Raw genomic sequence first — 23,414 nt, 5'->3', positions numbered from 1 at the left:
GGATGTGCAGACGCGAAACAGGACGTGTGCTCATATCTCGGCAGCCCTTTGACCTTTCTTAACCAAACTTGGTGGGATTATGCCCCACCCCTCCATAAGTGCCCATACCACATTTGGTGCACGTTGGCCATTAGGGGGCGCTATAACTTTCCAAAATGTGTTTTGGCTCATATTTAATTGAGCTCATATCTCAGCAGTCTTTTAGCACACACACACACACACACACACACACACACACACACACACACACACCTAGTACACTTGAAGTAATTTCAACCATCACAGTCAATCGAATTTGACGGTGAAGCCGTTCATGCCTCTAACCATCTGGTTGGAGGTACATTTCTGCTTGTAAACACTTCCTGTGCGTGCCTATGACCGTCTGCCTGGTCAGTTCTTTCTGTTGCCATGGCAACTTAGGCTGGGTCACCCTGCTTGGCCCCGCATTGCTGCTTGCAGCTATATTTATTATTATTATTATTAGGGGCCAAGCAGCGAAGCTGGCGAAGGCCCCTAATGAGTTTGTCGGTTTTCTTATTATTATTATTAGGGGCCAAGCAGCGAAGCTGGCGAAGGCCCCTAATGAGTTTGTCGGTTTTCTTATTATTATTATTATTATTATTATTATTCATCTTTCTTCTCCTATGGGAAGTCAATGGCAGCCCATAGAGCCACACATAGGAAAATGCTCAAATTTGGCACACACATTTGAGACAGTCTCAGCATTCCCCATAACAATTTTTAGGTCCCGACCCCCAACCCTCTAGCGCCACCAGCAGGTCAAAGTTGCAGGTACATTTCTGCTTGTAACTTTTGAACCGTTGGTCCGATTTTCAAAAACTTGGTATCCCTGGAATCCTTGGGTCAAGACGAATCCAAAGCACCCCATGACGTCATTTTCCGCCCATATAGTTTTCCCGCCATTTTGAATTTTGTGAAAATCACTTAAAATGCTTCTCCTCCCTCAATTTTTGACAAATTTCTCCCAAACTTGGTAGATGGCAACTGGGGACTAAGGTGCACAAGAAACTTACCCGGATTTTAGAATTTCATAAGCGTTTGGCCGTGGCAGCCAATCAAATTTGGCTGCGCAGACGCCAAACAGGAAGTGTGCTCATATTTCGGCCGCCCTTTGGCGTATCTTAACGAAACTTGGTGAGATTATGCCCCACCCCTGCATGAAGGAACAGAAAAAAATTGGAACAAATTGGCTGCTAGGGGGCGCTATAACTAGGAAAAATGACTTTTGGCTCATATCTCATGATGCGTTTGGGGTAGAAACAAAATTCCACTATCTCTGGAATCCTTGGGTCAAGACGAATCTATCGCACCCTATGACGTCATATTCTGCCTTGAGGATTTTCCGCCATTTTGAATTTTGTTAAAATCAATGAAATTCTATGGCAACCCATAGAACTGTCTGAGTAGAGGTTTTCAAATTTGGCACACTGATTCTAGGCTGCCTCAAGGTTCTTGTCAGCAAATTTCAACTCATCATCTCAAACTGTCTAGCGCCACCAATAGGTCAAAGTTGCAGGTACATTTCTGCTTGTTACTTTTGAACTGTACTTCTGATCGTCAAAATCTAAGTATCTATGGGATCCTTGGGTCAACCCGAATCCAACGCACCCTATGGCGTCATATTCCGCCTGGTATATTTTCCGCCATTTTGAATTTTGTGAAAATCAATTAAAATGCTTCTCCTCCCTCAATCTTTGACCAATTCCTTCCAAGCTTGGTACATGGCAACTTTGGACTAAGCTGCACATAAAACTTACCCGGTTTTTCGAATTTCATAAGCGTTTGGCCGTGGCGGCCAATCAAATTTGGCCGTGCAGATGTGAAACAGGAAGTGTGGTCATATCTTGGCAGCCATTTGACCTTTCTTAACCAAACTTGGTGGGATTATGCCCCACCCCTCCAAAAGGTCCCATACCACATTTGGTGCACATTGGCCATTAGGGGGCGCTATAACTTTCCAAAATGTATTTAGGATCATATATCATTGAGCTCATATCTCAGCAGTCTCTTAGCACACACACACACCTAGTAAACTTGAAGTAATTTCAGGCATCACAGTCAATCGATTTTGATGGTGACGCCGTGCATGCCTCTACCCATCTGGTTGGAGGTACATTTCTGCTTGTAAACACTTCCTGTGCGTGCCTCTGATCGTCTGCCTGGTCAGTTCTTTCTGTTGCCATGGCAACTTAGGCTGGGTCACGCTGCTTGGCCCTGCATTGCTGCTTGCAGCTATATTTATTATTATTATTATTCAACTTTCTTCTCCTATGGGATGTCAATGGCAGCCCATAGAACCACACATAGGAAAATGCTCAAATTTGGCACACACATTCTAGACAGTCTCAGCATTCCCCACAACAATTTTTAGGTCCCCACCCCCAACCCTCTAGCGCCACCAGCAGGTCAAAGTTGCAGGTACATTTCTGCTTGTAACTTTTGAACCGTTGGTCCGATTTTCAAAAACTTGGTATCCCTGGAATCCTTGGGCCAAGACGAATCCAAAGCACCCCATGACGTCATTTTCCGCCCATATAGTTTTCCCGCCATTTTGAATTTTGTGAAAATCAATTAAAATGCTTCTCCTCCCTCAATTTTGGACCAATTTCTCCCAAACTTGGTAGATGGCAACTTTGGACTAAGCTCCACAAGAAACTTACCCGGTTTTTAGAATTTCATAAGCGTTTGGCCGTGGCAGCCAATCAAAATTGTAGGCGCAGACGCCAAACAGGAAGTGTGCTCATATTTCGGCCGCCCTTTGGCGTATCTTAACGAAACTTGGTGGGGTTATGCCCCACCCCTCCATGAAGGACCCCAAAGAATTTGGAACAAATTGGCTGCTAGGGGGCGCTATAACTAGGAAAAATGTCTTTTGGCTCATATCTCATGATGCGTTTTGGCTAGAAACAAAATTCCACTGCCTATGGAATCCTTGCGTCAAGACGAATCTATCGCACCCTATGACGTCATATTCTGCCTTGAGGATTTTCCGCCATTTTGAATTTTGTTAAAATCAATGAAATTCTATGGAAACCCATAGAACCGTCTGACGACAGGTTTTCAAATTTGGCACACTGATTCTAGGCTGGCTCAAGGTTCTTGTCAGCAAATTTCAACTCACCACCTCAAACTCTCTAGCGCCAACAACAGGCCAAAGTTGCATGTACATTTCTGCTTGTTACTTTTGAACAGTATGTCTGATCGTCAAAATCTGTGTATCGCTGGAATCCTTGGGTCAAAACGAATCCAACGCATCCTATGCCGTCATATTCCGCCTTGTATATTTTCCGCCATTTTGAATTATGTGAAAATCAATTAAAATGCTTCTCCTCCCTCAATTTTTGAACAATTCCTTCCAAACTTGGTAGATGGCAACGTTGCCCTAAGCTGCACAAAAAACTTACCCGGTTTTTCGAATTTCATAAGCGTTTGGCCGTGGCTGCCAATCAAACTTGGATGTGCAGACGCGAAACAGGACGTGTGCTCATATCTCGGCAGCCCTTTGATCTTTCTTAACCAAACTTGGTGGGATTATGCCCCACCCCTCCATAAGTGCCCATACCACATTTGGTGCACTTTGGCCATTAGGGGGCGCTATAACTTTCCAAAATGTCTTTTGGCTCATATATAATTGAGCTCATATCTCAGCAGTCTTTTAGCACACACACACACACACACACACACACACACACACACACACACACCTAGTACACTTGAAGTAATTTCAGCCATCACACTCAATCGAATTTGACGGTGAAGCCGTGCATGCCTCTACCCATCTGGTTGGAGGTACATTTCTGCTTGTAAACACTTCCTGTGCGTGCCTATGACCGTCTGCCTGGACAGTTCTTTCTGTTGCCATGGCAACTTAGGCTGGGTCACACTGCTTGGCCCCGCATTGCTGCTTGCAGCTATATTTATTATTCAACTTTCTTCTCCTATGGGATGTCAATGGCAGCCCATAGAACCACACATAGGAAAATGCTCAAATTTGGCACACACATTCTAGACAGTCTCAGCATTCCGCACAACAATTTTTAGGTCCCCACCCCCAACCCTCTAGCGCCACCAGCAGGTCAAAGTTGCAGGTACATTTCTGCTTGTAACTTTTGAACCGTTGGTCCGATTTTCAAAAACTTGGTATCCCTGGAATCCTTGGGTCAAGACGAATCCAAAGCACCCCATGACGTCATTTTCCGCCCATATAGTTTTCCCGCCATTTTGAATTATGTGAAAATCAATTAAAATGCTTCTCCTCCCTCAATTTTGGACCAATTTCTCCCAAACTTGGTAGATGGCAACTTTGGACTAAGCGCCACAAGAAACTTACCCGGTTTTTAGAATTTCATAACCGTTTGGCCGTGGCAGCCAATCAAAATTGGAGGCGCAGACGCCAAACAGGAAGTGTGCTCATATTTCGGCCGCCCTTTGGCGTATCTTAACGAAACTTGGTGGGTTTATGCCCCACCCCTCCCTGAAGGACCCCAAAGAATTTGGAACAAATTGGCTGCTAGGGGGCGCTATAACTAGGAAAAATGTCTTTTGGCTCATATCTCATGATGCGTTTTGGCTAGAAACAAAATTCTACTGCCTATGGAATCCTTGGGTCAAGACGAATCTATCGCACCCTATGACGTCATATTCTGCCTTGAGGATTTTCCGCCATTTTGAATTTTGTTAAAATCAATGAAATTCTATGGAAACCCATAGAACCGTCTGACGACAGGTTTTCAAATTTGGCACACTGATTCTAGGCTGGCTCAAGGTTCTTGTCAGCAAATTTCAACTCACCACCTCAAACTCTCTAGCGCCAACAACAGGCCAAAGTTGCATGTACATTTCTGCTTGTTACTTTTGAACCGTATGTCTGATCGTCAAAATCTGTGTATCGCTGGAATCCTTGGGTCAAAACGAATCCAACGCATCCTATGCCGTCATATTCCGCCTTGTATATTTTCCGCGATTTTGAATTATGTGAAAATCAATTAAAATGCTTCTCCTCCCTCAATTTTTGACCAATTCCTTCCAAACTTGGTAGATGGCAACGTTGCACTAAGCTGCACAAAAAACTTACCCGGTTTTTCGAATTTCATAAGCGTTTGGCCGTGGCTGCCAATCAAACTTGGATGTGCAGACGCGAAACAGGACGTGTGCTCATATCTCGGCAGCCCTTTGATCTTTCTTAACCAAACTTGGTGGGATTATGCCCCACCCCTCCATAAGTGCCCATACCACATTTGGTGCACTTTGGCCATTAGGGGGTGCTATAACTTTCCAAAATGTGTTTTGGCTCATATATAATTGAGCTCATATCTCAGCAGTCTTTTAGCACACACACACACACACACACACACACACACACACCTAGTAAACTTGAAGTAATTTCAGCCATCACAGTCAATCGAATTTGACGGTGAAGCCGTGCATGCCTCTAACCATCTGGTTGGAGGTACATTTCTGCTTGTAAACACTTCCTGTGCGTGCCTATGACCGTCTGCCTGGTCAGTTCTTTCTGTTGCCATGGCAACTTAGGCTGGGTCAATCTGCTTGGCCCCGCATTGCTGCTTGCAGCTATATTTATTATTCAACTTTCTTCTCCTATGGGAAGTCAATGGCAGCCCATAGAACCACACATAGGAAAATGCTCAAATTTGGCACACACATTGGAGACAGTCTCAGCATTCCCCACAACAATTTTTAGGTCCCCAGCCCCAACCCTCTAGCGCCACCAGCAGGTCAAAGTTGCAGGTACATTTCTGCTTGTAACTTTTGAACCGTTGGTCCGATTTTCAAAAACTTGGTAGCCCTGGAATCCTTGGGTCAAGACGAATCCAAAGCACCCCATGACGTCATTTTCCGCCCATATAGTTTTCCCGCCATTTTGAATTTTGTGAAAATCACTTAAAATGCTTCTCCTCCCTCAATTTTGGACCAATTTCTCCCAAACTTGGTAGATGGCAACTTTGGACTAAGCTGCACAAGAAACTTACCCGGTTTTTAGAATTTCATAAGCGTTTGGCCGTGGCAGCCAATCAAAATTGGCGGCGCAGACGCCAAACAGGAAGTGTGCTCATATTTCGGCCGCCCTTTGGCGTATCTTAACGAAACTTGGTGAGTTTATGCCATACCCCTCGATGAAGGACCCCAAAAAATTTGGAACAAATTGGCTGCTAGGGGGCGCTATAACTAGGAAAAATGTCTTTTGGCTCATATCTCATGATGCGTTTTGGCTAGAAACAAAATTCCACTGCCTATGGAATCCTTGGCTCAAGTCGAATCTATCGCACCCTATGACGTCATATTCTGCCTTGAGGATTTTCCGCCATTTTGAATTTTGTTAAAATCAATGAAATTCTATGGAAACCCATAGAACCGTCTGACGACAGGTTTTCAAATTTGGCACACTGATTCTAGGCTGCCTCACGGTTCTTGTCAGCAAATTTCAACTCAGCATCTCAAACTCTCTAGCGCCAACAACAGGTCAAAGTTGCAAGTACATTTCTGCTTGTTACTTTTGAACCGTATGTCTGATCGTCAAAATCTTAGTATGGCTGCAATCCTTGGGTCAACCCGAATCCAACGCACCCTATGGCGTCATATTCCGCCTGGTATATTTTCCGCCATTTTGAATTTTGTGAAAATCAATTAAAATGCTTCTCCTCCCTCAATTTTTGACCAATTCCTTCCAAACTTGGTACATGGCAACTTTGGACTAAGCTGCACTAAAAACTTACCCGGTTTTTCGAATTTCATAAGCGTTTGGCCGTGGCTGCCAATCAAATTTGGCTGTGCAGACGCGAAACAGGAAGTGTGCTCATATCTCGGCAGCCCTTTGACCTTTCTTAACCAAACTTGGTGGGATTATGCACCACCCCTCCAAAATGGCCCATACCACATTTGGTGCACATTGGCCATTAGGGGGCGCTATAACTTTCCAAAATGTGTTTTGGCTCTTACATCATTGAGCTCATATCTCAGCAGTCTTTTAGCACAGACACACACACACACAAACACACACCTAGTACACTGGAAGTAATTTCAGCCATCACAGTCAATCGAATTTGACGGTGAAGCCGTGCATGCCTCTAACCGTCTGGTTGGAGGTACATTCCTGCTTGTAAACACTTCCTGTGCGTGCCTATGACCGTCTGCCTGGTCAGTAGTTTCTGTTGCCATGGCAACTTAGGCTGGGTCACACTGCTTGGCCCCGGATTGCTGCTTGCAGCTATATTTAGGGGCCAAGCAGCGAAGCTGGCGAAGGCCCCTAATGAGTTTGTCGGTTTTCTTATTATTATTATTATTATTATTATTATTATTATAGACAATTCAACTTTCTCCTTAGGGATGTCTATGGCAGCCCATAGAACCATACATAGGAAAATGCTCAAATTTGGCACACACATTCTGGACAGTCTCATGATTCTCCACAACAAATTCTAGGTCCCGACCCCCAACCCTCTAGCGCCACCAGCAGGTCAAAGTTGCAGGTACATTTCTGCTTGTAACTTTTGAACCGTTGGTCCGATTTTTAAAAACTTGGTATCCCTGGAATCCTTGGGTCAAGACGAATCCAAAGCACCCCATGACGTCATTTTCCGCCCATATAGTTTTCCCGCCATTTTGAATTTTGTGAAAATCAATTAAAATGCTTCTCCTCCCTCAATTTTGGACCAATTTCTCCCAAACTTGGTAAATGGCAACTTTGGACAAAGCTGCACTAGAAACTTACCCGGTTTTTAGAATTTCATAAGCGTTTGCCCGTGGCAGCCAATCAAAGTTGGCTGCGCAGACGCCAAACAGGAAGTGTGCTCATATCTCGGCCGCACTTTGGAGTATCTTAACGAAACTTGGTGGCATTATGCCCCACCCATCCAAAAAGGGCCACAAAAAATTTGGAACAAATTGGCTGCTAGGGGGCGCTATAACTAGGAAAAATGACTTTTGGCTCATATCTCATGATGCCTTTTGGGTAGAAACAAAATTCCACTGCCTCTGGAATCCTTGCGTCAAGTCGAATCTATCGCACCCTATGACGTCATATTCTGCCTTGAGGATTTTCCGCCATTTTGATTTTTGTTAAAATCAATGAAATTCTATGGCAACCCATAGAACCGTCTGACTAGAGGTTTTCAAATTTGGCACACTGATTCTAGGCTGTCTCAAGGGTCTTGTCAGCAAATTTCAGCTCACCACCTCAAACTCTCTAGCGCCACCAACAGGTCAAAGTTACAGGTACGTTTCTGCTTGTTACTTTTGATCCGTACTTCTGATCGTCAAAATCTAAGTATCCATGGGATCCGTGGGTCAACACGAATCCAACGCACCCTATGACGTCATATTCCCCCTTGTATATTTTCCGCCATTTTGAATTTTGTGAAAATCAATTAAAATGCTTCTCCTCCTTCAATTTTTGACCAATTCCTTCTAAACTTGGTATATGGCAACTTTGGATTAAGCTGCACATAAAACTTACCCGGTTTTTTGAATTTCGTAAGCGTTTGGCTGTGGCGGCCAATCAAATTTGGCCGTGCAGATGTGAAACAGGAAGTGTGCTCATATCTCGGCAGCCCTTTGACCTTTCTTAACCAAACTTGGTGGGATTATGCCCCACCCCTCCAAAAGGTCCCGTACCTCATTTGGTGCACATTGGCCATTAGGGGGCGCTATAACTTTCCAAAATGTATTTTGGCTCATATATCATTGAGCTCATATCTCAGCAGTCTTTTTGCACACACACACGCGCACACCTAGTATCCTTGAAGTAATTTCAGCCATCACAGTCAATCGATTTTGACGGTGAAGCCGTGCATGCCTCTATCCATCTGGTTGGTGGTACATTTCTGCTTGTAAACACTTCCCGTGCGTGCCTCTGACCGTCTGCCTGGTCAGTTCTTTCTGTTGCCTTGGCAACTTAGGCTGGGTCACGCTGCTTGGCCCCGCATTGCTGCTTGCAGCTATATTTATTATTATTATTATAGACAATTCAACTTTCTCCTTAGGGATGTCTATGGCAGCCCATAGAACCGTATGTAGGAAAATGCTCAAATTTGGCACACACATTCGAGACAGTCTCAGCATTCCCCACAACAATTTTTAGGTCCTGACCCCCAACCCTCTAGCGCCACCAGCAGGTCAAAGTTGCAGGTACATTTCTGCTTGTAACTTTTGAACCGTTGGTCCGATTTTCAAAAACTTGGTATCCCTGGAATCCTTGGGTCAAGACGAATCCAAAGCACCCCATGACGTCATTTTCCGCCCATATAGTTTTCCCGCCATTTTGAATTTTGTGAAAATCACTTAAAATGCTTCTCCTCCCTCAATTTTTGACCAATTTCTCCCAAACTTGGTAGATGGCAACTTTGGACTAAGCTGCACAAGAAACTTACCCGGATTTTAGAATTTCATAAGCGTTTGGCCGTGGCAGCCAATCAAAATTGGCTGCGCAGACGCCAAACAGGAAGTGTGCTCATATTTCGGCCGCCCTTTGGCGTATCTTAACAAAACTTGGTGACATTATGCCCCACCCCTCCCTGAAGGAACACAAAAAAATTGGAACAAATTGGCTGCTAGGGGGCGCAATAACTAGGAAAGATGACTTTTGTCTCATATCTCATGATGCGTTTGGGGCAGAAACAAAATTCCACTATCTCTGGAATCCTTGGGTCAAGACGAATCTATCGCACCCTATGACGTCATATTCTGCCTTGAGGATTTTCCGCGATTTTGAATTTTGTTAAAATCAATGAAATTCTATGGCAACCCATAGAACCATATGACGAGAGATTGTGAAATTTGGCACACTGATTCTAGGCTGTCTCAAGGTTTTTGTCACCAAATTTCAACTCACCACATCAAACTCTCTAGCGCCACCAACGGGTCAAAGTCGCAGGTACATTTCTGCTTGTTACTTTTGAACCATAGGTCTGATCGTCAAAATCTTTGTATCGCTGGAATCGTTCCTTCAGACCGAATCCAACGCGCCCTGTTTCGTCATATTCCACCTGGTAGATTTTCCGCCATTTTGAATTTTGTGAAAATCAATTAAAATGTTTCTCCTCCCTCAATTTTTGACCAATTTTTCCCAAACTTGGTACATGGCAAGGATGGACTAAGCTGCACAAGAAACTTACCCGGTTTTTAGAATTTCTTATGCGTTTGGCCGTGGCATCCAATCAAAATTGGATGCGCAGACGCCAATCAGGAAGTGTGCTCATATCTCGGCCGTCCTTTGGCGTATCTTAACGAAACTTGGTGGCTTTATGCCCCACGCCACCCCAAAGGAAAACAAAACATTTGGACCAAATAGGCCGCTAGGGGGCGCTATAACTAGGAAAAATGATTTTTGGCTCATATCTCATGATGCGTTTTGGGCAGAAACAAAATTCCACTATCTCTGGAATCCTTCCGTCAAAACGAATCCAACACGCCCTATGGCGTCATATTCCACCAGGTAGATTTTCCAAAATTTTGAAATTTGTGAAAATCTATTAAAATCCTTCTCCTCCCTCAATTTTTGACCAATTTCTCCCAAACTTGGTACATAGTAACTTTAGACTAACTGCCTGGTCAGTTCTTTCTGTTGCCATGGCAACTTAGGCTGGGTCACACTGCTTGGCCCCGCATTGCTGCTTGCAGCTATATTTTAAAGTTTGGATTTTCATGGACTGGATCTGAAGATGCTCCACTGCCACAGTGTGTTGTCTGCCAAGAGGTGCTAGCTAACGATGCTATGAGATGTTTAAAATGTGTAAAACAAGATGTTTAAAAAAAAAAAAAGCACAGATGTTTAAAATGTGTAAAAAAAAAAAAAGATGTTTTTAAAAAAGCACAGATGTTTAAAATGTGTTAAAAAAGGTTTTAAAAAGCACAGATGTTTAACATGTGTAAAAAAAGATGGTTTAAAAAGCACAGATGTTTAAAATGTGTAAAACAAGATGTTTAAAAAAAAGCACAGATGTTTAAAATGTGTAAAAAAAAGTTTTTAAAAAAGCACAGATGTTTAAAATGTGTTAAAGAGGTTTTAAAAAGCACAGATGTTTAAAATGTGTAAAGATGTTTTAAAAAAGCACAGATGTTTAAAATGTGTAAAAAAGATGTTTTTAAAAAAGCAGATGTTAAAATGTGTAAAAAAGGGTTTTTTAAAAAAGCACAGATGTTAAAATGTGTAAAAAAGAGGTTTTAAAAAAGCACAGATGTTTAAAATGTGTAAAAAAGAGGTTTTAAAAAAGCACATGTTTAAAATGTGTAAAAAATGTTTTTAAAAAAGCACAGATGTTTAAAATGTGTAAAAAAGGTTTTAAAAAAGCACATGTTTGAAATGTGTGAAAAAAAGGTTTTAAAAAGCACAGATGTTTAAAATGTGTAAAAAAGGTTTTAAAAAAGCACAGATGTTTAAAATGTGTAAAAATTTTTTTTTAAAAAAGCACGTTTAAAATGTGTAAAAAAAAAAGTGGTTTTAAAAAGCACAGATGTTTAAAATGTGTAAAAAAGATGTTTTAATAAAGCTCGTGTTAAATGTGTAAAAAAAGATTTTTCAAAAAGCACAGATGTTTAAAATGTGCAAAAGAAAAAAATGTGTACAGCAACCCTTTTTTTTAAAATATGAATGGAACATTAAGTATAGCAACAACAAAAATTGTAACGGGGGCGCTGCTGTTTATTTGCTCTCTGAGGGGGGGCTGACCCTCCCACACTTTGAAAACCCCTGGCTTAAACTATGGCTGACAGATTTTATCCTGTTTACGGTGGGCGTTCCCACTGCGAAAGAGAAACCAAAAGAGTGACAGTGACTGTCGTTACCACATGAATAGCCTTTTATATGAATGCGTAAGTGCGCGCTCAGTGCTCCGACTCCGGTGTGACTGAGGAACGTGACAAGTTTTATTATTATTTAGCAGTGGGCACGCAGGAACGTATAAAGTTTGTCAATATGTTTATCATTCTTGTATGATATCCATCTAAATACATGACCTACTCATTCTAAACCTGTCGAGCTTCGCCAGCGAAGCTCTCGACACCAAAGGGTTAATTAATGAACATTTTGCTTAAAGAAAAAGAGCATTGTGTGATTGAGATGTTTTAAAAATTAAAGCAGTAAATGAATAATTTCAGCTTGTCCTCTTTAGAGTAGCTACAGTTCAAAAAACTAAACTACATTCGTGGCGAGCAAATGGAGCTCGGCTTCAGACAACCAAACTCCAATGTCCTCAAACTGTTTGAGGGTATTTTTTATTATTTTTTTAAATTACAGTAACCTGCATGTTCACGTGTCCAGTGGCTGGTGGTGCATTAACACTACCCTGGTGTTTTTAGGGACCGTCTGTCAGCCAGCGACATGCTCCAGGTGAGGAAGGTGATGGAGCACGTCTACGAGAAGATCATCAACTTGGACACAGAGTCTCAGACCACAAGCTCATCAGGAACAGAGAAGCAAGGAGAGCAGGAGAAGGAAGAGGACATGGCCATGCTCGCTGAGGAGAAAATCGAACTCATGTGCCAGGATCAGGTCTCTCTATACAACACACTATACAGTACTTCTTTTGTCATTGTGAGGACTCATCGATGTAATACAGTCCCTCGCCCCTGACCTCAACCATCACAACTAAATGCTTAATCCTCAAACAGCCCTTTGAAGAAGTGAGGACCAGTCAAAACGTCCTCGCTCTGTTGGTCAAAAAAAAAAAAAACCCACGAACCACCTGTTCCGGTCCTCAAGGTGTAGCGCCCACACGCGTGCACACACTCCACTTGCTTTAACGCTTAAGATTTTGGGTCAAACGGTCATTTGGACAACTTTCGGAATCAGAAAAACTTTGTCCGTCATGACAAATCATCTTAAGCGTGGCTCAACCACCAGACAGTTGACATACGGAAAGATATATATGTTCCTAAAAACAAAATAAAAGTAACTAGAGCGGCGGCTACAATTATCGACACCTTAACGATCTTTTGGCCGTTGCAAAAGTATAAAAGACTTTCAGTACATAAATTGTGCCTGAATAATTACTCAAACTTCCACTGGAAAAAAAGAGTTGATTCCCGATTACTTGGCGTATCAGATCACGTGACACCGTTCCACAATTATACCCTGTCCACACTAGGGATTTTGTACCGATACGATACTACTTGCGTACCGCAACACCTGTCCACACTAGCAACTATACCGGTACTGTAGCGGTATAACTGTATGGGTTTCGTACCGGTACTGTAGCGCTTCGCTGTAGTGTGGACAAATGAGGCGGTTCTGTATCGATACAAATATAATGCGCATGCGCAAAGTCACACACCTCAATCGATGTCTTCGCTGAATAAAATGGTGAAGAACGGCGATTCGTTTTCTTTGTTTCTTTCTCAACTGCCTCGCGCGTTTTATACGATTGGACTGAATAAATGACCACCAGAAATACAGACTGTACATTGACAACAAAAAGCACACACGCGTTGTTTCATTCGCCATATTCTCGGAAGGAAGTTACTCGGTAACCACGGAAACATTTCGCGCACGCGCATTTGAACTACCGTGAAAGAAAACCGCAAACATTTCTCGCTAGTGTGGACAGATGCACTAAACTGTACTGGTATACTTTGTATCGATACAGTTGTACCACTTTCGTACCAGTATATATGTGAACACAGCATTAGACATCCAATTTATAAAAAAAAAAAAAGAGAAAATTGGTATGTGGTATTAAGTTAACAAAACAGTTTTTATTTAAAATTTGTTTTACATAGACTTTTTATATTTTTAGTACAAAATATCTTTTATATAAATATACAGTGGGGCAAAAAAGTATTTAGTCAGCCACCAATTGTGCAAGTTCTCCCACTTAAAAAGATGAGAGAGGCCTGTAATTTTCATCATAGGTACACTTCAACTATGAGAGACAGAATGGGGGGAAAGAATCCAGGAAATCACATTGTAGGATTTTTAATGAATTAATTGGTAAATTCCTCGGTAAAATAAGTATTTGGTCACCTACAAACAAGCAAGATTTCTGGCTCTCACAGACCTGTAACTTCTTCCTTAAGAAGCTCCTCTGTCCTCCACTCGTTACCTGTATTAATGGCACCTGTTTGAACTCGTTATCAGTATAAAAGACACCTGTCCACAACCTCAGTCACACTCCAAACTCCACTATGGCCAAGACCAAAGAGCTGTCAAAGGACACCAGAAACAAAATTGTAGACCTGCACCAGGCTGGGAGGACTGAATCTGCAATAGGAAAGCAGCTTGGTGTGAAGAAATCAACTGTGGGAGCAATTATTAGAAAATGGAAGACATACAAGACCACTGATAATCTCCCTCGATCTGGGGCTCCACGCAAGATCTCACCCCGTGGGGTCAAAATGATCACAAGAACGGTGAGCAAAAATCCCAGAACCACACAGGGGGACCTAGTGAATGACCTGCAGAGAGCTGGGACCAAAGTAACAAAGGCTACTATCAGTAACACACTACGCCACCAGGGACTCAAATCCTGCAGTGCCAGACGTGCCCCCCTGCCTAAGCCAGTACATGTCCAGGCCCGTCTGAAGTTTGCTAGAGAGCATTTGGATGATCCAGAAGAGGATTGGGAGAATGTCATATGGTCAGATGAAACCAAAATAGAACTTTTTGGTAAAAACTCAACTTGTTGTGTTTGGAGGAGAAAGAATGCTGAGTTGCATCCAAAGAACACCATACCTACTGTGAAGCATGGGAGTGGAAACATCATGCTTTGGGGCTGTTTTTCTGCAAAGGGACCAGGACGACTGATCCGTGTAAAGGAAAGAATGAATGGGGCCATGTATCATGAGATTTTGAGTGAAAACCTCCTTCCATCAGCAAGGGCATTGAAGGTGAAACGTGGCTAGGTCTTTCAGCATGACAATGATCCCAAACCCACTGCCCGGGCAACGAAGGAGTGGCTTCGTAAGAAGCATTTCAAGGTCCTGGAGTGGCCTAGCCAGTCTCCAGATCTCAACCCCATAGAAAATCTTTGGAGGGAGTTGAAAGTCCATGTTGCCCAGCGACAGCCCCAAAACATCACTGCTCTAGAGGAGATCTGCATGGAGGAATGGGCCAAAATACCAGCAACAGTGTGTGAAAACCTTGTGAAGGCTTACAGAAAACGTTTGGCCTCTGTCATTGCCAACAAAGGGTATATAACAAAGTATTGAGATGAACTTTTGTTATTGACCAAATACTTATTTTCCACCATAATTTGCAAATAAATTCTTTAAAAATCAGTGTGATTTTCTGGATTTTTTTTCTCATTCTGTCTCTCATAGTTGAAGTGTACCTATGATGAAAATTACAGACCTCTCTCATCTTTTTAAGTGGGAGAACTTGCACAATTGGTGACTGACTAAATACTTTTTTGCCCCACTGTATAGAACTTGCAGTTGTTTAGAAACAGCTCCAAGTGACATTCCGGAGTTGTGTACATCTGCGATCCTCTTTCTCAGATCTGCACTCAGCTCCTTGGACTTTCCCATTTTTACTGTGTGTTGGTCAGTCCAATGAGCGCTGTAAACAAACCCTTTTTATGAAGGCACAGAGAAGCTACCAGCTGTTGTCAATCATGATCACTCGCAGGAAGTTAAGAGATGTTTTGGAAGTTTCAGCACCTCGGAATTAATAATCTAAGCAAGCGTATGGATATTTTTGACCCTGTGTTGATTTCAGAAAACCCAAAGAAAATTAAAACTTGTGCACCAGTACCAGTCAAAAGTTTGGAAACACCTTCAAATTCGATGCTTATTTATTTATTTATTTATTTATTTATTTATTTTCCTACATTGTAAATTTAATACTGAAGTCATCCAGACTATGCAGCAGCACGTAAGGAATCGTTTAGTAAACTTTAAAATGTTAATCAAACCAAAATATGTTTTAGATTTTAGATTCTTTAAAGTAGGCACCTTTTGCTTTGATTACAGCTTCGCACACTCTTGACATTCTCTCAATCAGCTTCATGAGGTCGTCACTCGAAATGGTTTTCCGACAGTCTTGAAGGAGTTCCCAGAGGTGCTGAGCGCTCGTTGGCTGCTTGGCCTTCACTCTGCGGTCCAACTCATCCCAAACCATCTCAATTGGGTTTTGATCAGGTGATTGTGGAGGCCACGTCATCTGACGAAGCACTCCATCACCCTCTTTCTTGGTCAAATAGCCCTTACGTAGCCTAGAGGTTTGTTTTGGGTCATTGTCCTGTTGAAAGACAAATGATGGGCCCACTAAGCGCAAACCAGATGGGATGGCAGAACGCTGTGGTAGCCATGCTGGTTAAGTGTGCCTTCGGTTTTGAATAAATCGCTAACAGTGTGACCAGCAAAGCACCCCCATACCATCACATTTCCTCCTCCATACTTCACTGTGGGAACCACACGTGGAGGAACCATCCGCTCACCTTTTCTGCGTCTTACAAAGACATGGCGATTGGAACCAAAAATCTCAAATTTGGACTCGTCAGACCAAAGGAGAGATTTCCACCGGTCTAATGTCCATTCCTTGTGTTCCTTGGCCCAAGCTATTCTCTTCCTCTTGTTGTTCTTCCTTAGAAGTGGCTTCTTTGCAGCAGTTCGACCGTAAAGTCCAGATTCACGCGGTCTTCTCTGAACAGTTGATGTTGAGATGTGTGTGTGCTCCTTGAACTCTGAAGCATTTAGATGGGTTCTTATCTAGGGTGCTGGTAACTCTGATGAACTTATCCTGTGCAACAGAGGGAACCCTAGGTCTTCCTTTCCTGGGGCGGTCCTGATGAGAGCCATAATGTTTGATGGTCTTTGTGACCGCACCTGGGGATACTTTCAAAGTTCTTGAAATTTTTCGGACTGACCGACCTCCGTTTCTTAAATGCCCCTTTTCCACCAAAGCAGGTCCAGGGCTTAGTTTGGAACCGGGTTTTCTGTTTCCACTGACAAAGAACTGGCTCTGGGGCCAGAAAAACCGGTTCCAGGCTAGCACCAGCTCTCTGCTGGGCCAGAGGAAAGAACCGCTTATGTCAGCGGGGGGGGGCGGAGTTGTTAAGACCAACAACAATAACAAGACCGCCAAAGATCGCCATTTTTCAGCGACGAGAAGCAGCAGCTGTACAAACGCGAAGTCATCCATTATTATTATTGTTGTTGCTGCTGCTGCTTCTTCCGTGTTGCTTTTGCTTCGATATTCACGCCAAGGTTTATGCAAACGTATCGACGTAACTGACGTATACAGCGACGTAATGGCGTGGCTTCCCTTAGCACCGCGAACTATGAAAAAGCAAACTGGTTCTCAGCTGGCTCGCAAGTTGAACGAGTTGTGAACCAGCACCAGCACTGGCCCCGAACCAGCCCTGGAACTGATTTGGTGGAAAAGGGGTAAAAGTAATGATGGACTGTCGTTTTTCTTTACTTAGTTGTAGCCTGGCAAGCCAGACTAAATGTGAATATTTAGTCTGGCCTCGATCCGTAGACATTTCCAAAGCGGGTAGGAGGAACAAACCGCTGTCTTTCAAACTGTCTCTGTGCGTATAGGCCAACGCTCTGACCTAGACCCCGAAGCCGTTTGTTTTCAGGATAATGGCTGGCTGATGAAATTATTGGCTGGCTAGCTGACTCAGCCAAAACCTTAATGGCTGCTGCAGCCACCAAAATGTTTATGGCTACAAATGGCTGATACTGGACGTCACTGTGTGGCATATATCCGGGCGAACGGATCAAACAAATGGGGGGAATAAATAGCAAATTACCACAGGTCCCCTGGTCTCTTACTTCATTGTAAATATAAATCTAGCAAGATTGTAGTTCAATGCTAATAATAAGCTAATCTGGATTGTTCGAGGAAGGCATCTAGCTATCTACTCTCACTAGCAATGACCAGTGAAGGACTGGCAGCTATCTTACTATGATGAAAGTAGAGTGGTGGAGTACTTTTTTTTTATCAATCTCGAAGTATGTGAAATAAGCAAACAAACAAACAAAAAATACCTTTACACTTTCCCTCAGCAGCGGCAAAGAATGCAGCCATCTCGTCGATATCGGAGTCGATTGATGCTCTGGGTGGGTTCCCGGGTTCCCCAGTGTATCGTGGTAACGGTGTGAGGGGCGGGAAGCCGGACAGGTAGTCACAACGGCAAGCTTGTGGTGGCTCTCTGTGCTGTGATATCAGTTCTAAATCTCTACAGTGTATGCCTATACGTCTCTATTGTGTTACTACTAGTGTGTACAGTTGATCATGTTTGCGTCACTTTTCTTGTAGCTCATGATGTGGATAAACCCATTATTTGATGTACACAATTCTTAGTGGCTCAGGCAAATTTTATTAGATAGCGGCTCAAATTGGCTTACAAAATTATTGGCTGGCGGCGGCTCAAATTCTAAATGGCGGTTTTAGCGGCGCCTGGCGGCGGCTTCGAGATCTACTCTGACCAATCAGCGCAACAGTGACTGTGACGTAGTCAGATCAACAGAAAGCAGTGGGGGAGGCCTTGAAATAAATAATTTTTCAAAATGCGTATTAATTAATAAACAGGTTCTAGATATTAAGAAGTTTGGAGATAATGACCACAAGTTTGGAGTCTGTACCACATACACATTTTTTTTTCCAAGTGTTTTTCAAGGGTTTGCTTAAACTGTGTTTGAGAGTTTTTATTTAGTGGTGTTTGGTGAAATAATTTCCCTTAAATTTAAAATAACGGGAAAATAAGAAACAATCAAAAAGTAATGTTTCAAAGCTGTTTATTAATTCTTCGTACTGCACAAACTAGCCCCATCCTTTTGGCTACGAGCGGAGCCAGCTGGTAGATCAGACTTTTGCCATAGCCGGTCGGCAAAACAGCGAAAACGTCCTTCTTGAAAAGGAATGAGCGGAGAGCCTCTTCCTGCTCATGTTTCAACGAAAACTCCAAGTCTAATTCTTCTAAAACTGATTCCAAAGCGGAGTCAAACGCACGCTGTTCACTAGCCGTAGCCATCTTTCCTGTTGCGCTTTCTCTAGCGTCGCGCAGCTTTGTCATCACTCCTGCAAAAGCCCGCCCAAAGAATCCAAACAAAAACCTTGCGTTGTGATTGGCGGGCACGATTTGATGCCCGGGGTGTTTTTGTTTATATGGTGCGAGGCTAGACCCACTCGCTAGGCAAAAAATATTTTTGGCCGCTAGGCGGGTGGGTCTAGTTTACTAGGCTAACTTAGTTGAGTAGTTCTTGGCATAATATATGGATTAGAACAGTCCTCAAATAGGGCCATTCATTGACTGTATACCAACTCTACCTCTTCACAACACAGCCGATGGTCTCAAACACATGAAGAGGTCAAGAAATTAACTCGGCTGTAAACTGAAAGCCATTCCAGGTGACTACCTCGTAAAGCTGACTGAGAGAATGCCAAGATGTGCACTCAGCAAAAGGTGCCTACTTTGAAGAATCTAAAATATAAAACAGATTCTGGTTTGATTAACACTTTTTTTTTTTTTTAAACCAAATAATTCCGTACATCTCTCTTTATAATGTCGATGACTTTAGTATTAATCTACAATTCAGAAAATTTTAAAATGATGAAAAACCACTGAATTAGAGGGCGTTTCCAAACTTTTGACTAGTACTGTGTGTGTAGATGTACATTCTGCCATTCGAAAAAGAACAGTTCAAAGATATTACTGAAAGCCCATATTGCCGTGATATTCATGTCCCTGTATGTAAACTTGCAACCAAAACGCCCTTTTTCTCAGCAACCGCAAATCACAACTGCTTGATATTTGGTACCGAGCTTCAGCTTGGGGTTCTATACCGTGTGTGCGGTTTTCAGGTCTGTCACACATCGACTTCCTGTTTACCGCTATACCTGGAATGCCTTGGTCACCGCATAAATGTACAACGAAATTTAGTTCATCATCGGAGAGGAAAGCCGCTGCATACGTGTGCGCCGGCCCACGTTAACCGAACTGCATGTCTTTGGACTGTGGAGAGAACATGCCGTGAGGCGACAGTGCTAACCACGACACCACCGTGACCCTATTTGAAATCCCTGCAGAGAACACTGCTCTTTACTTGATTGTTTCAACGTTTTAGTTGTTGAAGTCAACATTCATAATAGAGTGGTGCTTGAAATTTTGTGAACCCTTTAGAATTTTCTATATTTCTGCATAAATATGACCTAAAACATCATCAGATTTTCACACAAGTCCTAAAAGTAGATAAAGAGAACCCAGGTAAACAAATGAGACAAAAATATTAAACTTGGTCATTTATTTATTGAGGAAAATTGTCCAATATTACATATCTGTGCGTGGCAAAAGTATGTGAACCTCTAGGGTTAGCAGTTAATTTGAAGGTGAAATTAGAGTCAGGTGTTTTCAGTCAATGGGATGACAATCAGGTGCGAGTGGGCACCCTGTTTTATTTAAAGAACAGGGATCTATCAAAGTCTGATCTTCACAACATGTTTGGAAGTGTATCATGGCACGAACAAAGGAGATTTCTGAGGACCTCAGAAAAAGCATTGTTGATGCTCATCAGGCTGGAAAAGGTTACAAAACCATCTCTAAAGAGTTTGGACTCCACCAATCCACAGTCAGACAGACTGTACAAATGGAGGAAATCCAAGACCATTGTTGCCCTCCTCAGGAGTGGTCAACCAACAAAGATCACTCCAAGAGCAAGGCGTGTAATAGTCAGCGAGGTCACAAAGGACCCCAGGGTAACTTCTAAGCAACTGAAGGCCTCTCTCACATTGGTTAATGTTCATGAGTCCACCATCAGGAGAACACTGAACAACAATGGTGTGCATGGCAGGGTTGCAAGGAGAAAGCCACTGCTCTCCAAAAGAACATTGCTGCTCATCTGCGGTTTGCTAAAGATCAGAGGGACAAGCCAGAAGGCTATTGGAAAAATGTTTTGTGGATGGATGAGACCAAAATAGAACTTTTTGGTTTAAATGAGAAGCGTTATGTTTGGAGAAAGGAAAACACTGCATTCCAGCAGAAGAACCTTATCCCATCTGTGAAACGTGGTGGTGGTAGTATCATGGTTTGGGCCTGTTTTGCTGCATCTGGGCCAGGACAGCTTGCCATCATTGATGGAACAATGAATTCTGAATTATACCAGCAAATTCTAAAGAAAAATGTCAGGACATCCGTCTATGAACTGAATCTCAAGAGAAGGTAGGTCTTGCAGCAAGACAACGACCCTAAGCACACAAGTCGTTCTACCAAAGAATGGTTAAAGAAGAATAAAGTTAATGTTTTGGAATGGCCAAGTCAAAGTCCTGACTTTAATCCAATGGAAATGTTGTGGAAGGACCTGAAGCGAGCAGTTCATGTGAGGAAACCCACCAACATCCCAGAGTTGAAGCTGTTCTGTATGGAGGAACGGGTTAAAATTCCTCCAAGCCGGTGTGCAGGACTGATCAACAGTTACCGCAAACGTTTAGTTGCAGTTGTTGCTGCACGTCTGATGTAGTTTTAGGTCATATTTATGCAGAAATATAGAAAATTCTAAAGAGTTCACATTCCTTCGATCACTTGCATTCTGATATAAGCGAGAGCATGGGGATACGGAAGCGAGCAGTAGCTCACGGTCGATCAGGATTTTTCACAGCAAACCTGTAAAATATGATGGGTGTCAAAATGAACACTTGCCGACAAATTCAGGATGTCGTTTGTGTATGAAATATGAGGCTTGGTTCTGTTTAACTTGCTTCATTTTTTTTTTTTTTAAACGCCTTGTTTAGGTTCTGGATCCAAACATGGACTTGAGAACAGTGAAGTATTTTATCTGGAAGAGCGGCGGCGACTTGACTCTTCACTACAGACAGAAATCGACGTGAGAGTGATGCCAGGATGACCCTCACCTCCTCCACTCTCGCTTCCCATCGGTTTGCTCACGGAGAACGTTCAGCACCATTCCCCTTCTGTTAGGGCGAGACTGGAAACAGACTTTGTACAGTATAATAGTAGGACTTTTTTTATTTCAAGATGTCCAGTTGGATACTGATGCACAGGGAAATATGTTCTGGAGCGTTTAGATGCTCACAATTTCCAAACATTTCTATTAAAATGCTCCTAAACCCCCCATCGGTGTGAATAGAGAGATTACTGAATTAATTTTTCCACCAATCACATCCAACATTGGATTAACTTGGTAGTGATGGACAATTTTGATAAGTATACGACAATCAAAACTTTATTACATCTCGAATTCCTGTATGTTCATAGAGCCGGGTGTTCAAATTACTCACCACCTCATTATTCAGGAATAATAAAGCCAGAACTGGTGCTGCACAATGTGGGGAAAGAGTTGTTTTGAAAACGGCCCGCTTTGAGTTATGTCATCTAAAAAAAAAAAAAAAATCAAGCTGCAATGCTGTATCAGTTCATCAACCATCTGTATAAATAAGAGCAAGTGGGGGAAAAAAAAAATTCCACCTAGACGCTTTTCTGGCAACAAGCTTCAGGATTATGGAATCAGTTTTGTGCCAAAATGTTCATACAATACTTTTGAAATATCAAACAAAAACGACAAATCAAAATACAAAGTCAATTTTTTTAGACTGGCAAACAAATTATTGGTGTAATCGTGCAAAATATCAGTCTATTACTCTTCAGAAACCTTTTATTTTTGTTCGACGTAATTTATTTTGGTTGCGATTCCAGCTTTCTTGTTTGCGCTCCCTGATTTTTTGCTTGCGGTTTTGGCACAAACTTGACGTGTGGGTGGGCTGTCCAGGAATGCATTCCCATTGGCTAACTTGTGTTTGACTGACAGCTACGCTCAGCCGTTCCCTACTCCGATTCTGGCGGACTGTTTGACGAGTGACCGATCCATTGACGGTAAACAAGGATCGAGTGGACTTCAGTGGCGACTATGATAACACATACAACACATTTGTCCCGTACTTACACTTTGTTGAATTAATTCAATATCATAGTCGCCACTGAAGTCCACTCGATCCTTGTTTACCGTCAATGGATCGGTCACTCGTCAAACAGTCCGCCAGAATCGGAGTAGGGAACGGCTGAGCGTAGCTGTCAGTCAAACACAAGTTAGCCAATGGGAATGCATTCCTGGACAGCCCACCCACACGTCAAGTTTGTGCCAAAACCGCAAGCAAAAAATCAGGGAGCGCAAACAAGAAAGCTGGAATCGCAACCAAAATAAATTACGTCAAACAAAACCGAGAAAGACGCGGAACAAAAATAAAAGGTTTCTGAAGAGTAATAGACTGATATTTTGCACGATTACACCAATAATTTGTTTGCCAGTCTAAAAAAAATTGACTTTGTATTTTGATATCTCAAAAGTGTTGTATGAACATTTTGGCACAAAATTGATTCCATACAGGATCGCACACGTTTAAATCCATTGGTTTGTTGGTCTCCATCGTTTTTTATTTGCTTCTTTTTGCGAACTATCAGGAAGCTCTGTGGTTCATGTGTTTG

General features: G+C 42.6%; 1 protein-coding gene across 2 annotated transcripts in view; it reads left to right on the top strand.

Annotated features, from left to right (window-relative positions):
• wdr48b (WD repeat domain 48b) overlaps positions 1–22,529 on the top strand; it is a 147,915-nt gene extending 125,386 nt beyond the window's left edge. For both annotated transcript variants that reach the window (XM_060929441.1, XM_060929432.1), the window contains exons 18-19: positions 12,334–12,526; positions 21,707–22,529. In XM_060929441.1, coding sequence (XP_060785424.1) covers positions 12,334–12,526; positions 21,707–21,802 — 289 coding nt within the window. In that variant the 3' untranslated portion in view covers positions 21,803–22,529. The remainder of the gene's footprint in view (positions 1–12,333; positions 12,527–21,706) is intronic.
• Positions 22,530–23,414: the final 885 nt, after the last annotated feature.

This window comes from Neoarius graeffei, chromosome 1 (genome assembly GCF_027579695.1).
Source record: "Neoarius graeffei isolate fNeoGra1 chromosome 1, fNeoGra1.pri, whole genome shotgun sequence".
NCBI classification, from domain to species: Eukaryota; Metazoa; Chordata; class Actinopteri; order Siluriformes; family Ariidae; genus Neoarius; species Neoarius graeffei.
Note: the sequence above shows the minus strand (reverse complement) of the source record. Positions and strands in the feature narration are given on the sequence as shown.